The following is a 16480-nucleotide window of genomic DNA, read 5'->3' on the forward strand; positions in this document are numbered from 1 at the left end:
GTGTCTGTAGAAGGATGTAAGAATCTCTGCTCTCCAGGTGTGTCTGTAGAAGGATGTAAGAATCTCTGCTCTCCAGGTGAAGTGTCTGTAGAAGGATGTAAGAATCTCTGCTCTCCAGGTGAAGTGTCTGTAGAAGGATGTAAGAATCTCTGCTCTCCAGGTGAAGTGTCAGTAGAAAGATGCAAGAATCTCTGCTCTCCAGGTGAAGTGTCTGTAGAAGGATGTAAGAATCTGCTCTCCAGGTGATGTGTCAGTAGAAAGATGTAAGAATCTCTGCTCTCCAGGTGAAGTGTCTGTGATGACGTTTTGTTAAAGTATCTTGAACAGATCAAAAGTTATAAGCCAAACAAGAGACGGTTTACGTCCGACTATAGAGACTAATACATCCTGTCTGTGACACTTTGTGACACCAAACTGCTGTCATGAAGCCCGACGGCCTGTTTTTATATTTGTGTCCGTGCGTGTGCACGTGCTCCCAAAGGACTGAGGAAATGCATCAGCAGTGATCGCAACAATTCCAGGAAACAGCCGTGGCTTCTGAACGCAGACCTTCCAGTAAAACTGAGAGCTGAAGGAGTCCTCCCAGCAGCCGACTCTTCTTCACGTCGTTTCCACGGCTTGTTGTGAACTCATTGATTATCAACCGTGAAGGTGAAGACGATCAATAAACCTGATTAAACATGGCGGCCACAAATAAATGGCTCTAAAAACAAAGAGAAATGGCAGCATGAGCTGGTTTAGTTGGTGTGGTGGTAACTTGAAAGTGATCCCCAACACATCCGCTGAGCACAGATTGTGCAATATCTTTGATGAACCATTTCACATTACTTAGAGGCAACTGTGTCTGTTAGCAAAATATCTCATGAACCAGTGGACATATTCTAATGTAACTTTCAAAAAGTACTTACTGGATGTGCCTGAACAATTGATTAGGTTTTGAATACGTCCCGATTCAAGATGGCAGCAACAGCCAGTCAACCATAGTCAGGTCAGTTTTACAGATATTGGGTTAAAATCTGGTTTGGTAGTAGCTGAGAGTCATTCACAGCCTGAGCACAACTATGAATATTACATCTGATTCTATTTTATTTTTTTTTTTCCAAGGTTTGTGAAGAAAAAAAATGGTTGTAATTCTCAACAAAAGATGATCTCAGTCCAAAACTCTGGCACAAGAAGTGTTGGCTGATGAGCTTTATTTTCCACAGCTTCACTTTTATTGTTCAGCCATGAAAAAGGCTGTTGAAGCTTTGGTTGGCAGCACTACGCCGGTGTCAGCTGCCCTGTGCAATGTGTCTCACGACCCCCCGGCTTTCTGTGAAAACACAGGCGCACACACAAACTGAGACGAGAGTGCCAGCAGGGTTCTCGTGAGCCGGCACCAACTACTGTTCCAACAGAAACTGACATTTTATCATAAACACGTTCCTCTCTGAGACAATCATGATCAAATGATTTCAAATCAATCAGTAAAACACATGAAGAAAAATAAAATAGATTTTTGTAATGTCCCGTATTTAGCACCTACTATCACTTCTTTTGACTTTTGAGGCTCTTTGTGTTATGAAATCCTGCCTCACTTGCATTTACCTGCTTATCACCGTGGCAACGATAAATGAAGCACTGCAGCTACATCCCTGAAAAGAAACATGGCTTCATTTTATCAGAGCAATACAGAAGATGGTGCTGAGTTTGGGATTTTATCAGATGCTGTACATGAAATAAGTTTTAAGGGCCCGCATTTTTAGGGGGGGGGGGGGGGGCTTTCATTCTTATTTAACCAGGAAGCCAGAACTTTTGGTTTGAACACAGACATTAAATCTATTCCCCTACACTAGTTTACTTATCAGAATCTAGACGTGTGATATAAAGTATTTCTATTATTCAGTTTTTATGAAGTGCAACAATACAAAGTGAGCTGTAGGACACAATAGTGTCTTCAAAGAAGGATTTCTGTAAGAAACCTTATCTTTGCTTTTAGAAAGACAATGAAATAAAACTATTTTTCACAGTTTGAACTAGAGAAATTGCATTTTGTGCAGAAATACATTGAGTAATGAGTGCTGAACACCAAAAGTAGCAAAAATCTAGCTGAAATGAGCAAAACACTAATTAATGTCTAAAAGTAGCCCTAGGATAGCTAAAAGGCAAATGTAGCAAAAGCTAACTTAAAGGTGAAAGTACCTAAATGCTGCTAAAGGGTTGCTAAACGTAGCAACGGCTAGCTTAAAAAAAAGGCAAAAGATTAGCTAAAAACTAAAAGTAGCATAAGCTAAATATTTGTGCAGTATCTAAAGTGATCTCAGTATATTTCTACAGGTAAAACATTGTAAAGTTAAATGTTTAGTGATGCACGATATTGGATTTTTGGCCGATATGACAATATGTTCAAACTTATTTGGCTGATAACCGATACCAATACCGATATATCCCCCACCCCAGACCTACTTACAGAGACTTCACAGCTTTCTCTGCTGTGGAATTAAAACATTATTCTGGATGGTCTTTGGCAATTTGGTCTGCTAACAAATGCAGATGCTAAAAAGGGCTGAAAATGATGCAACGCTTCAACTTGGATTATGTTTAATGTCACATTTATTCATGACATTATGCTGGCGCTGCAGGTGTACTGGGTTGTCATACAAAAAACAGCGCCTTTTATATCGGTGAGTTATTTTGATGAAATAGTCGATGTCCGATATTTAACTTTATCGCTAATATTGACCGATACCATATGCCGATAATATCGTGCATCTCTAAAACACAGTATAAAAACTGCAAAAAATAAAAATCAGAGCACTCATCTGAAAGAGCTAAACGCTTTGATTTATGGATAGCACAAAACATGTGGTTAGATTAAAACAACACATAAAAACAAACAGGATATTGTAAATGCTGAATCAGCGTTCACTATAAAACTGAGCCTCTACAATAAATATGATGCTGCATTTGTTGTTTTTTTACCTTTAGGCACTTTATTTTCTTCAGTACAATAAATATCAGCACCTCCATTTCTTAATAGCTTAGAAATAAACTTAAATATTATTTTGTTAAATTATATTCCCCACTTCTGTACCGCTTTCAGCCCAATCATGCAACTACTTTGACTCGTAGTTATCACTCAGCGCAGGTAACGGTTCTGGATCCAAACTGGATACGTTTTAATGCAGCAGGCTGCTCTCCTGCAGCTGAAGTACTACGGTTCCCAGTCCACGTCCCCCAACATGTGGGTGACCAGAACTCACAGGGCAAAAAGTGGAAAAGTATGGTGTGTGTGCATACATGGTGCATCCGCTGCATTTATCCTCCCGGGAACAGAGCGGGATCCAGAGATCAGAACATTCCACAATAAAACCACCATTAGGACCATTAGGAGGAAAGGGGAGTTTAAAAAAATCTCTTTGGGTTACAGTGCAAATGTCAAGAGAATAAGCTTAAATGTGAATTCCCTCACATAGACTCTTGAACAGTCTCCTCCCTCCCTCAAGTTTTCTATTCAAATGGAGCAGGAAGGCGTCTTATGACTTAAATCTGCCCCCGCTGTGCCTTTTGGCAAAGCTTCACAAAACGTCTTGAAAAGAGTCATTTAGAGAGTGAACCTCTGCGTGTCTGGTTGCCTCTGAGGCGTCAGTGGCGCGGTTGTTCCTCTCCTACAGAGCTCCAAGTGTGCTCCGTCAGGCAAGTGTCATGTGCAAAAACCAACGGGCAGTCTTTGTATGCGTAAACAGCATCAAACATAATGTTTTCGTTGCCCCTTTCTGGGATTTTTCCCAGCTGCTTGTACGTGTTTTGTTTTTTGGCACCTGTTGGAATGTGTTTTTCTAGCGTCGCTAGTAAAGTTCATGTAAGTTGGAAGCAGGTCGGCTCCAACCGCCGCTCCTGGTTCCCATTTTACCTCCACTGCCGTGTCGGCGTAGCGTTCGCAGGGGTTGGTATATACTCTGTCCCCGCCCTGCGTGGGGACATTGACGTCCAGCTCTGGATTGCCTCGTCGCGCTGGCTTCGACTGAAGTAGGTCGTTTCTGTGCCGCTTCTCTATCCGGAGGGAAACGGCGAGCGTCAGGAGGTGGAGGAGCTCGACGACGTTGAGGAGCAGGGAGACGGCTGCGATCACCTGGGTGTAGACGGTGAAGATGGTCTTCTCTGTGGGACGAGAGACGAAGCAGTCCACGGTGTGAGGGCACGGGAACCCTGTGCACTCAAACTTGGCTGCGATGAAGAAGCTCCCGTAAAGGAACCAGAGTCCAACAATAAATCCAGCCTCTAGTAGAACTTTTACCAGGATGCTGGCTGCGTATGCTCCAAGCAGTCTGCCTTTCAGTTTCAACGGCCCATGAGGAGTCTTGGTAGATCTCACCGTGTTCCCACCGCTCTTTTCTTTCTCTTTCTCCTCTGAGTCATCTTTAGTCACACAGTTATGATCCCTTACTAAACCTTTACCCGCCTGCTCCTCATCTTTAACCTCTCCGTCTCTGTGGTTCTTCCCAGTCTGCACGGCCACATACCCGAAGTAGAAGATGGTCGGCGTGGAGACGAAGATGACTTGGAGGATGAAGTAGCGGAAGTGGGATATGGGGAAGGCTCTGTCGTAGCACACGGCGGTGCAGCCCGGTTGCTTTGTGTTGCACACAAAGTCGGCTTGTTCGTCATCCCACGCCGATTCAGCGGCGGTTCCCAGGACCAGCATCCGAAACAGGAAGAGGATGGTAAGCCAGATGCGGCCGATCGCTGTCGAGTACTCTTGGCCCTCCTCCAGCAGGTGTTCCAGGAAGGACCAGTCAGCTCTGGACATCCTCTGCTCCTGGGAACCAGCAGACACAAGGAACAATCCAAATCAGAACCAGAATTCATTGCCATCGTACAGAACAACAAGATTAAAAACTTAAGACTGCAGTGCAGGGTAGGTTGAGAAACGGAGATGAGAATATCTGAGACATGAAGGGACTAATCGTTAGCTCTGATCTTAAGCACTTGTAACTTCCTCCAATTCATGGTAGATCAAAGAGCTTCCAAAAGAAAAAAGAGGGCTGAGAAGAGATGTCAAAATCAACATTATGGATTACATAGGTTTGTTGACGTCTGTATTCTTAGTTGACTTTTTAAAATGTTATTTATCCGTTAGATTCTTGAACTTTACAGTAGACATAAAAACTATTTTTCCTCACACCACGAGTGAGCGCAGAGTTCTGATAGGACGGTATAAGATAAACCGGTAGTTTCAGACTATCGTGGATAAACAGCGCCCACAACAGTGTTAGGTTCTAAGGGTTTTCAAAGACCAACCAGATTTAAAATATTGGAGTACTTCAAGCTAGCTGACAAGTAGTATGTTGTATGTTCTGTTAGGTTTCCTGGGCTTACAGCAGCTCGACGAGAGCGATGCACCAGTAGAAGGACTGTGAGATGCTGAGAGGTAAAACAAAATGTCCTTACAGAGATCCCATTTCCCATCTGCTTCAATTTGTTTCCCTCCATTCTTTTAGGCAATAATGTTTAAAATAAAATGCTAAAATAAAATGTATAGATTAGATTTTTTACTTTTTCCAATCAAATCCTAATGGCTGGAAATCTTTTATATCGAGGTGATGGAACATTTCTTGACCCAACAACCATTGAGTGATATTTATTTGACTTTTGTCTGTTTTAAACACGTTGAATTGTAAAGATACAGGTAATAACTAAATGGATAACACGTATATCAGACAAGCTTTTATAGATAAATAACATGCTGTGATAAGTGTCTAGGTTAAGTTAAAAGATGATGCATTATTTTAAAAAGTTGTGATGTATTCGTCTCTTTCTTCTGTGACTGAAGTGGTACACCAATGCTCCCCATTGCTGAGGAATTTGAATAGTGAATTTTTATAGTGTTTTAAATTTATTTTATTTTTTTCTGGACTGGAATTAAACAGGGAATGCAGATAAACCTTAATGTTTTTGGTTACACTGTGAATGAGAAGACCAGTACTTTTTTCCCCTCTTGTCCATGGCGGTGCAGATTGACAGATCCTGGTGAGAGGAGGAACAATAGTTTCCACCACCAGGAACAACGGCAGAGTCAGAGGGTGGCCAATGGTGGCCCTGGCCACCATAGATTAATCTTCAGCCACCCCAATCTTTTGAGGAAACTATACTTTTATACAATATAAAAACTACAAATCATAGTTTCCTCAAATGATTGGGGTGGCTTATTTACACTCGCAAGGTGGCCATATTGGATTTAGACAAGGCGACACAATTTTCAACAGTGAACCGTCTTACGCCTATATGCAGCCACACACCAAAATGGAAGTCGGCTCCTCGTTTATTTTTTAAGTTATCCAGCTCACAAGACGGACGGATGAATGGAGGGTATTTCCAAGTCCTCACTTGGCTCCACGACGAGAAACAAAAAGCTGTTCTCATCAACAGTATCCTTCCAACACACTGAATATTCAGGTTTTTGATTTCTAAATATGTACATAATCAGAGCTTCCTTTTAGTTATATGTCATGATGAATTGTCACCAAAAAAAAACTCTATTTTCAAGACCAGTTTGCAAATGTTTACTATTTTTTTTATATTGTGAACACCAAAGTTGACTCTTAAAAATAAAAATATATTTGGAAGACATTTATTTTAGGTTAATGAACTCGTCAAAAATAAGCTGATTAAGTTGAATAACAATAGTTTTTCTTAGCAGCTCTAGTCTAAAACCAGCTTAAGGATGAATTTGCTCTTAAACCTTCCACAGAAGCCCACTTCAAAACATCTGGATCATCCTTTTCAGTGTCACCTTAAAAATAAAAAACAAATTCACATACTGTTATGGTCTAATACGCACATTTCCAGAATGACAAAAACAGCTCGAGTATTTAGCTTTTTTAAATAAATGTGAAAGTTGTAAAAACCTTCACTGAACCTGATGTGATGCAGCAGGCATGTATCTGTTGGATCATTGTTTTTAGAACAGGACTGGCCATCACAACACACACACACACACACACACACACACACACACACACACACACACAACACAAGACAAGACAAGACCCTAAACTCATAACAGACACGTCTGTCTAGATTAAGTCTCAGAGTTATTGGTGTGCGTCACAATAAAAATCAGGGCAAGAGGTTAAAAAAGCTGCCAGGCAGAGGACCAGGAAACGAGCCAGGATGTAGAGAAACAGATTTCAGGTTCCTAGACAAAAACAAACCACCTTTAATGGTCTTTCATGGTAAGAGAATCATCAAATTTTAAATGTATAAAGTTTGAAACAACAGAAAGAAACACTTCCACTGTCATGGTGATCTATAGTTATAGATATATTTGTGTTTGGTTGGTTGTAGCAATGCATTTCTCCAACATCTTTATCCCCGTGCGTTTCTTTTTGTTCTATTACACATTAAACTAATGAACGTCTTGTTTTGAGCTACATGGAAGTAAAAGGATGTTGGAGATAAATGACACACGTCTGAATAAACATCCGGTGTGGGGGAGTTGATGTCTATTTGTTTATCCTATTAATGTTGTTTTTATCTGTTATTTCTTCCTCCTCTGAGAAGAAAAGAGCAGAGAAGACCACACAATGGACATTGTTGTACGCCTCACAAATGGTCTTCATAATTCATTGTATAAATGTGCAGACATGAGAAGTAAATGGAAACAAACAAAAAAAGGTTTTAGTCAAGTTTATATTTGCTCAACTTGCATTACTTTTCTTGTTCTTTTACATTAAAAACACTCAAGTTTCCAAAGTTGAGGTGAAATGTCAGAGAAAATGTATTTAATTAACTTTAAACTGGCAATGACGTCACTGTAGCTTTGACTGTCATTATGGCTGACCTGGTTTTGTTTAAAACAACTTATTTTAACATATATCTACCAGTAAAAAGGTCGAGTCTCTATGACTTTTCTGTGTGTAAAGTTGACAAAGTTAGGAATGAGACACTGGAACATTTGTTTTGTAACAAAGTATGCTAGCTGTATCAGTAATGCTAATTTTGTCCTTTAAAATCAAAGAAGAGCCGCGTTCGGTGCAAATGTTTAATTCAATGGTTCTGTTATCCTAATTTCATCTTTTCTTCGTCCTACCTTTCTCTCTCTTGAAGCGGGTTCAGCCTCCTCGCCCTCTTTCTGCTCTCAGCACCTCCTCAAGTCACTTTACTCCGACTGCTGTTAGCCTCCTTTTTTAAAAAGTTCCCATGTCGTCGGAAAAAGGGGGGGAAACTTTCCCATGCCTCCTTCACGGACCCTCCTCCCTCTGGAACTTCGTCCAGGAAACGTAACGGACAGAGTCAGACGAGCTCGGACGTTTGAGCTTTTTTTAAATTTTATTTATTTATTTATTTTTACTTTTAATTAACGCCAACTCTGAGCAATAATCTCATGTTATCAAAGCTTTAAAGAGAAAGCGATGTACTGTAAAAACCGTTTAGAAGTTCTGCTAAAAAAAATAAATAAACCACAATGTCACTCTTTGGTGTGATAACGTTGGAACTAGATATTTCCAGACGCCTTCTGGAGTACCTGAACGTGCTTTTGTTGCCTAAAACAGCAGTCTGCAACTTTTTAAGAGCCACTTCTGCTCTAATTAAAGTAAGCAGCGTGAGAACCAACTGATGGCCCACGGGCCGTGTCAGTGAAGGTTTACCCCTGCACGGGATGCTCAAATAAAACTCATCACAACTCTCATTATATAATACACAAATACTTCATACTACGATCGTTTATTAGGTCATAGAGGTAAAAAGCTACAATTACTTTAGTTGTTTATTGGTGTTTTCACATGTTACAACAAAAAATTAAGAAACTGGGAAAATATTTTATATCCTAAATATGCATGAAAAGGCTAAAATCCTGATTTCTTCCTTTTGTTTGCAGAAAAATATTAAGTGTCTCACTTCAAAATAGCTGTCATTCACATCATTTGAAAAAAAAGGGCTGTAGAACTGCTAAAAGTAGTCATTTCTATTAGATAGATAGGTAGGTAGGTAGGTTTGATTGATCGATCGATCGATCTCTTCTTCAGTGGTCACCACAGTGAACTAACTCGCATGAAGACTTGGCGATTGTTTTTACATCGGATGTCCTTCCTGACCCAACCACAGACCATCAAGCTACCACAGCTCTCTGTGTGGAGCAGAGAGCTGCCATCTATGGTGCTCGGGGGAGCAGATGGTGAGGGTTGAGGGCCTTGCTCAAGGGCCCAGAGCGGGGCAAATGAGGGTGGAGGCAGGTGTGGGTGCTCCATCTATCCCAACCACATTTTGATGGGGTCGAACTGGTGACATTATGATCACAAACTCGCTTTCTCTAACATCTGCGTGACCACTCCCCCAATTTATAATCATAATAATAATTATATATATGTGTGTGTGTGTGTGTGTTTTTCATAATGACAGTTATTTTGGTCAAAGCTACAAAGAGCCACCTGTGGCCCCATGAGACTTCTGCTCTAACTGGGCTAATTGATGCTGTGTAATTATTATTTTGGCCACTTGGTGGCGACACTCACCTTAATTGTTTCAAAGAAGCTCCTCAACAACCTGCAGTATTTAAGGTTCATGGTACGTTTTTGTCATCCACATCACATGTGGTACATGAGGTGGAACGAAACTGTGTACTCAAGGTCCCAGTTACTCAGTTTACTGTGTAGGTTTAATTTCTTAGTTTATTCATTTAGGGTTTTGGAAGTTTTTTTAATTTGTTTTAGTGTAACTTATGATTATTACATTGTCTTACTTGTAATATCAGATATCAGGAGCTTTACACTGAATTTACAAATAAAATATTGTAGTTTTCACCTTCATGTCTGCTGTTTTTATTTTTCATGTCCTCCTTTGTTTTCAGTTGATTGGACTAGAAAGGACACATCATAAACTTCTGTCCAACCACGCTAATATCTGGATACAGCACACAGTGACTGTGCAGTCTTTTCACTGCAGCATTTAAGTTTATTCTGAGTTGCTCTAATATTTGTCAACTACAGGAGAGTGAGACTGGGATGTTAACATTCTCACTAAGGTCCTGGCTTAGAGGCGACCATTCCATGTGTGAAAAATGTGGCCTCCCTGTTCAATTTGATCAAGTCTAGTTTGGGCTTGATAGAGATGGTTTGTCATTAGATGTTCCTGAAGTAACCATCACACATGTCTGTTTAAGGAGAAGCTGCTCTCTGCATCATTTCAATAACCTGCTGTGTCTTTATTTAAAGCATAGTTAATGCATGACTTCTGCTCATAATCGCCTGCAGGCAAAAGGAAAAAATGAGTATGTAAATGATAAATGGACTGTACTTGTATAGCACCTTTCTATCTTATCAAGATACTCAAAGTGATTTACTCTACAATCTGTGCCCTCATTTACCCATTTCTACTAGATCTCTACAAAACCTAATCAGTGCTTCAGATCAGTGGTACCGAACACTGGTCCATGAGGAACACCATCCTGCACGTTTTAGTTGTTTCCTGCTTTGACACACCCGATTTGATATGACACGTTTAACAGGCTTCTGCAGAACTTGATGAAGTAATTCAGGTGTGTTGGAGCAGGAAAACAACTCAAATATACAGGATGGTGTTCCTCATGGACCAGTGTTGGGAATCACCATTTTAGATCACATTCATACACGATGGGACACACATCGGAGGCAATGAGGGGTTCAGCGTCTTGCTTAAGGACACTTCAGCATGTGATTGCTGGTGGAATCAAACCCCCAACTCTCCCATTGGACAACAGCTACTCTAACAACTCTTCCACAGCTGCCCCACATGTCTTTGCCTGTGTTTGTGTGTTCATTTGTCATTATTAGCAAAATATCTCATGAACAACTGAACAGATTTCAATGAAATTCTCAGAAAATAACAATTTGTTGTCCATCTAAATCTCGTTAACATAACTCAGTGTGGCTGCCACAGCTGATCGACCTTAGCCAAAACAAAAAGGCTATAACTGAGTTTATTTTGCAGATACTCAGCTAAAATGTGATGTGGTAGTAGCTGAGAAGCCTCACAACACAGGTTTTACTGTCCTATATTGTGATATTGCGGAAATAGTGCGTAAAAGGTTTGATCAAAACTATCTTCTCCTTTTCTGTGTAAGATGTTTTCATTTTAAATGTCATAATAAATCTCAAGAAATAAGCCAAAACAGTCAAACGTCAAATTTACGGTACTTCCTTTACCCCACATGTACATGTAGGATTTATGTGTCACTCCTTTTGCTGAATAATATACCGTCTGTCTTAAAGTTTGAGTTCTTCTTGAGTTTTCCTCTGTATTTGTCTGCCAACTAAAACCTCTGTTTACACCAGAACAAATGAAACATGTAATAATTTAGCGTTTCTGTTCCTTGTTGGTAATAACTGTGTAAAGTCCACAAAATGGAGCAAACGGTGAGGCGGATTTAATGGGTAGAAAAGTGCCTCTTCATGAAAGGAGTCTCTTTTATGCAAAAAGAGATAAAGCGCTGCTGGCAGCCTAGATTTTCTTTCCTAAATCAATTGTGGCGTGAGCTCTTCTGCACGCTGCCAACAGCGTTGAATCCCAATGGCCCCCTGACGTCGACATGAAATTGAAGTTGTGATTTATTGAAAAGGAGCATCTGATTTAAACATGGCCTCTCCACGATAACGCAGAATCTAAATCGGCTTCTCTAGTTTATATTCTGCGTATAGCTCAGTCTATATATGTATACTTTACAAGGTTAGGAAACTCTTTATTTAACCTCAAGTTTTCAGTCTTACGAGCGATCAAAGTCAGACCGTGCAGGAAACCAGTAAAAACACAAGAGCTCCATGTCAGGTCTCAGTTAGTGGGTTAAAGGTCAAAGGTCATGACAGGACAGTTAGGACAAAGACTGAACAGGTGTGGTTTGTTTGGATGGGGTACCACTGACCCACCCTCACACTCCTTCATGCTCATTATGTAGTAGACTATGCAGGGGTTCCCAACACTGGTCCTTGAGGAACACCATCCTGCATGTTTTAGTTGTTTCCTTGCTCCAACACACCTGATTCACTGATTTAATTACTTCCTCATGTTCTGCAGGAGCCTGTTAATTACCCTTTAATTAAAATTAGGTGTGTCAGAGCAGAGAAACAACTAAAGTGTGCAGGATGGTGTTCCTCAAGGACCAGGGTTGGGAACCCCTGAATACAGTATGAGCACATGGACATGTTCTTGTCCCCCGTCATGGAGCGAAGAGGGGGAACTAAACAATGGTCTTGAACAGTAAATCTACAGCAGAAAGGGTCACAAAGAAAAGGATTAAGGTGACGCAGTGGTCCACGGTCCAGACCCCAAGCTGACTTAAATGGTGTATGATGTATGTATCATAACCACGACCTTAAAAGAGCTGAGGAAAAACAAATGTCTGCAGACCTCAATGAACTGAAGCAATGTTCTACAGAAGAATGGACCAAAATTCCTCTAGAACCAACTCAGAGACTGATAGAGTCAAACAAGAACAAACACGGGGTGCTCCTGCTGACTGTCCTACAAGCAGATCCACAGGGTGGACTTGGTTTTCCACTCACACACACACACAAGGAAATAAAATCTCCAGATCATTTTATCACGTCCTGGATCATCAGTGTGCTCCAACATGCAGATTATAAACAGGAGGCTGGGTCAGTGTACCTGACTGCAGACCTTTATCTGATGCACTGACAGTGATTCATCCTGACAGATCAGCGTCTTGCTCTTTTCTTTGGTCGTTGCGTCTGCAGATGAGCGGCTCGGAGGGAAGTGACATCGGCTGACGGAGAGTAATGAAACTGCTCATATTCAGGAGCGCCGTTACACCTCCCAGTGTTCTGCTGCTCGGTGGATGAGGGGGTGGTGGGGCTGGTTGTTTGTGTGTGGTGGTGTGGATTAATCCTAATGTCTAATTACCGTCTCCGGCTTCAATCCATTCTTCTCAGCTGGACACGTTTCATCATTTACTGTTAGATTTTCCTCCAGAGAGTACATCAGATACTCACTGATGCAGGTACGGTTATGGAGTGGCAGCTGTCGCTCGTAAAGCTATTGAGATGTGTCTTTCTTCCAAATGTTTTTCAGCATCTAACTGGTTCTAACATGTTTGTGCTATTTCAACAATTCATGTGTCAAAATGCTCTGCTCATTTGTGACATTTCAATCTAGTAGTTGTACAATTTTAACTTTTTTAAATATTTAACTTTTCCAGTCATGTTTTTCCGCATTGACAATGAAAGAAGTTCTCGTCACATCCTTTAAACACTTCGTGCCATTTGATACCTTTATAAGTACAAGTACTATGTGTTGTCGTCAAACAATGATGAAATTAGTTCTCTGCATTGAACCCATCACTCCTGAGATGCTCAGGTGGAGCAGTGGGCAGCTATGTAGGCGCCCGGGGAGCAGTTAGGGATTGGGTGCCTTGCTCAGGGACGCCACAACATGGCTGGGAGTCGAACCGCGACTTTCTGGTCCCAAGTCGGCTGCTCTACCTCTACGCAGCTTTTGATCTGCTTTTTGTCACTTCTTTCTGTTCCTTCTAATGTTTTTTTTTTTAATATAATTTCAGCTTTTTCATTCATTTTTTTTTTCAGCTTCTTTGTGCAAATTTCAGCTTTTTCTACTAATTTCAGCTACTTTTAATGTACGTTTCCTGCTAATTGGAGCTCTTTTTCTGCATAGTTTGGTTTATCTTATTTTTATTTTTGTTGCTAACTTACACGTTTTGTGCTTCTTTCTAATCCTTTCAATTTTTTATGCTCCCTTCAGCTACTTTTCTGCTGATATCAGCTTTTTTTGGCTACTTTTCAGTTAATTCCAGCTTCATATATGCTCTTTCTTTATTTCCCTGCTTTCAGCAAACGACATTTGTTCAGATTCAACCTGCATACCAAGCGATTAAACCTTGATTTTTCATTAATTAATTGATTGATCCTTCAGCAATCGGCATTCACACAGCATTTTCACAGGTAATGCCATTTGTCTAGTTTAAAGATGAGCTACGACATCACATCTTGACCTCTCCAGATTACAGGAGTCTTTTTGTTTTGTCAGTTATCATCTGGAAAATAAAACGCAGGAGAAAAAACATCAACTCAGAGACAGGTGTGTCCTCGCTGGTTAAATTCTAACGACAAATGACTCGATCCATTTACTTGACAGCTTTTGTTGTCTTGGAAGAAGGGGAACACTGGCAGGCTGCAAATCATGCCCATGTTTCTGTTTTTTCACATGAATAAATAATAGCAGGAGGATTAAATCACCTCGGCTTTCACTAAATGATGTAGTGCAGCCATCGCCTGTAGGAAAAGAGGCTGCACATTCTCTTGATCCCCCGACATGACGGGGTTTTGTGGAGCTTAGGAAAAGCACTTTTAGCTTCGCCGGCAGCTGGTACGTCTGTGTGGCGCTTTGACTCGGACTGAAAAGTCTCTCTAAAGTGGTTTAATAGGCTGTCACAGCATTTAATAATTAAATTATGGTCTGTAAGTGTACAGGGTTTGTGGTTACTCTGCTCCATCTGATGAATTTTTTACCTGTCTGCTGAAATATCCTAACATCTACACTGAGTACCAGAGATGTTGTACAGAAGAAGAAGAAAATAAAAAAAACAGACTGGCTTTTTTATATATATATTTATTTGTGTGTTTGTTTGTTTTTAAACCCTGATGCAACATGTCTGCATTTGAACGTCTCTTTAATGCGCTCAACTCAAAGCAAAGATTTCATAAAGTAGGTTTCTGTGATGCAGTTGTGAGTAGTCAGCATCTTACCTGATGGCAGACAGAACTGTTTTGAGATTGAAGAGTTCTCATGGCTGAGTCCATCCAGACGAGGCTGCTATTCATGCTATTTAAAACAAGTCCGACCGTGTTTCTGTGTGAAACGCAAGTTTGCTGAGTAAGCGCCATGCGCTGACGCCCCCGGTGCAGACGGAGCTGGTGATCCTCCAGTTTCTCAAGCGGAAGCAAAAACTTTTAATTAAGTTTCACCATTTTTCTTATTAGCTAAAAACAATATTCTATCATTGCCATCAGTAAGGCAAACACTTATAGTGTTTATTGCTTCTAATTTTACTTTCTTAGTTACAAATTAAAATATTATCTCCAAAAATAATTGCTACAATTTACGAGGAGCGGGTTCAGTCCAGCTCAGCGCTGCTAGTTCTTGCATCTTTTTCAAGCTATGAGTCAGACAGAAAATAGAACATTTAGCAATGCCTTGATATTTAGGAACGCCACACGTTTATATGGCTGTTTGCTCAACATCTGTATTAGCTGCTACATGAATGTACGGGGAGCCTAGAGCAGATAGACCATGTGTATATAGGCAGATGGTGCTGAGGCTGCTGAATGTTTCAGTCCACTTGGAGCTGAGTAAACCTTTGGATTGACTTGATGGACTGATACATTCAGCAGCATTGGTTCCATCAGCCTATGCACAGTCTTCGAATAATTAAACACATACCACACATGCAGTAACATGGGTGCTGTTCTGTTGAGAAAACGGCAACAAACTCAACACTTCCAAGCAAAAATGCAGAGGTTTAATATTTGCTAGTGGAGCATTCTTTCATGCCGTCTTTGAGAATGACTTGTTCCATGCGCTATGACTTTTGTCACTGTTAACTATTCATAACTATATGACAGAAAAACTTCAAAATTGGCAGGATTGCCCCTTTAGGTCTAACACCTTATGCCAGTCAGTGAATGTTAGAATGCTAACAGGCTAAAGTGAAACAGAGAGGCTGTAGTGAGGTGAGGAAGAATGAAAAACCCAAAATGTAATGAGACTTCAAAGACTAGCAGGTGAAAAGTTTTAATTTTATTTGACAAAAATAAACGGTGTTAACAGAGATGAGACGATGAAAATGAACATGACAAGAATAATGATTCAACGAGCAACTGAAAAACGTGGATTTTATTAACGCTGAGCGAGTCAGTGACAAACACAGGCAGGTGTGCTGATTGGTAGATCGGGACCAGGTGTGCGAGGGCAGAGCTAGGTTAGACCAACTGCAAAGCATCACGAAACAAAAAATAAAATTTACAGAAAATCAAGATGGCATCATCAAAAACCAACACCACAAAATAAAAAACAATTGAAAAAAGTTATACAATATTCTATTGACCATTAACAGCTAATTATGTGTATATAATATTAATATAGTAATTATATATATGTATATATATATATATAAATATACAGCAGTCACTCGTTTATCATGGGCCCTGAAGCCCCGCGATAAGTGAAAAACCGCAAAGTAGAAAGTAGTTTATTTTAGTATATATAAAATTGTAAATGATTTTAAATAATTTATTTATTTTAAATTAAAATTCCATGCCAGTTGTGCAGCTCATCCATCAATCAGCCAATTGTGTGTCATATCTAATGTTAGTTTGAAAAACCGCGATAGAGCAAGCTCGTGATAAATTAACTGTGAAGTAGTGAGGAACTACTATATACATAAATACATATATATATATATATATATATATATATATATATATATATATATATA

The 16480-nt window shown here is 40.2% G+C and overlaps 1 protein-coding gene across 1 annotated transcript; it reads right to left on the reverse strand.

Annotated features, from left to right (window-relative positions):
* Window positions 1–3486: 3486 nt before the first annotated feature.
* On the reverse strand, window positions 3487–4789 carry gja4 (gap junction protein alpha 4). Its single transcript, XM_037693488.1, has one exon. The coding sequence runs from the start codon at window positions 4787–4789 to the stop codon at window positions 3728–3730; it is 1062 nt and encodes a 353-aa protein (XP_037549416.1). The 3' UTR covers window positions 3487–3727.
* Window positions 4790–16480: the final 11691 nt, after the last annotated feature.

The sequence above is a fragment of the Nematolebias whitei genome, chromosome 19 (genome assembly GCF_014905685.2).
Source record: "Nematolebias whitei isolate Nwh7 chromosome 19, NemWhi1, whole genome shotgun sequence".
Lineage (NCBI taxonomy): Eukaryota > Metazoa > Chordata > Actinopteri > Cyprinodontiformes > Rivulidae > Nematolebias > Nematolebias whitei.

Coding starts and splice junctions, on each gene's coding strand:
- gja4 (XM_037693488.1), bottom strand. CDS start 4,789: ATGTCCAGAGCTGACTGGTCCTTCCTGGAACACCTGCTGGAGGAGGGC.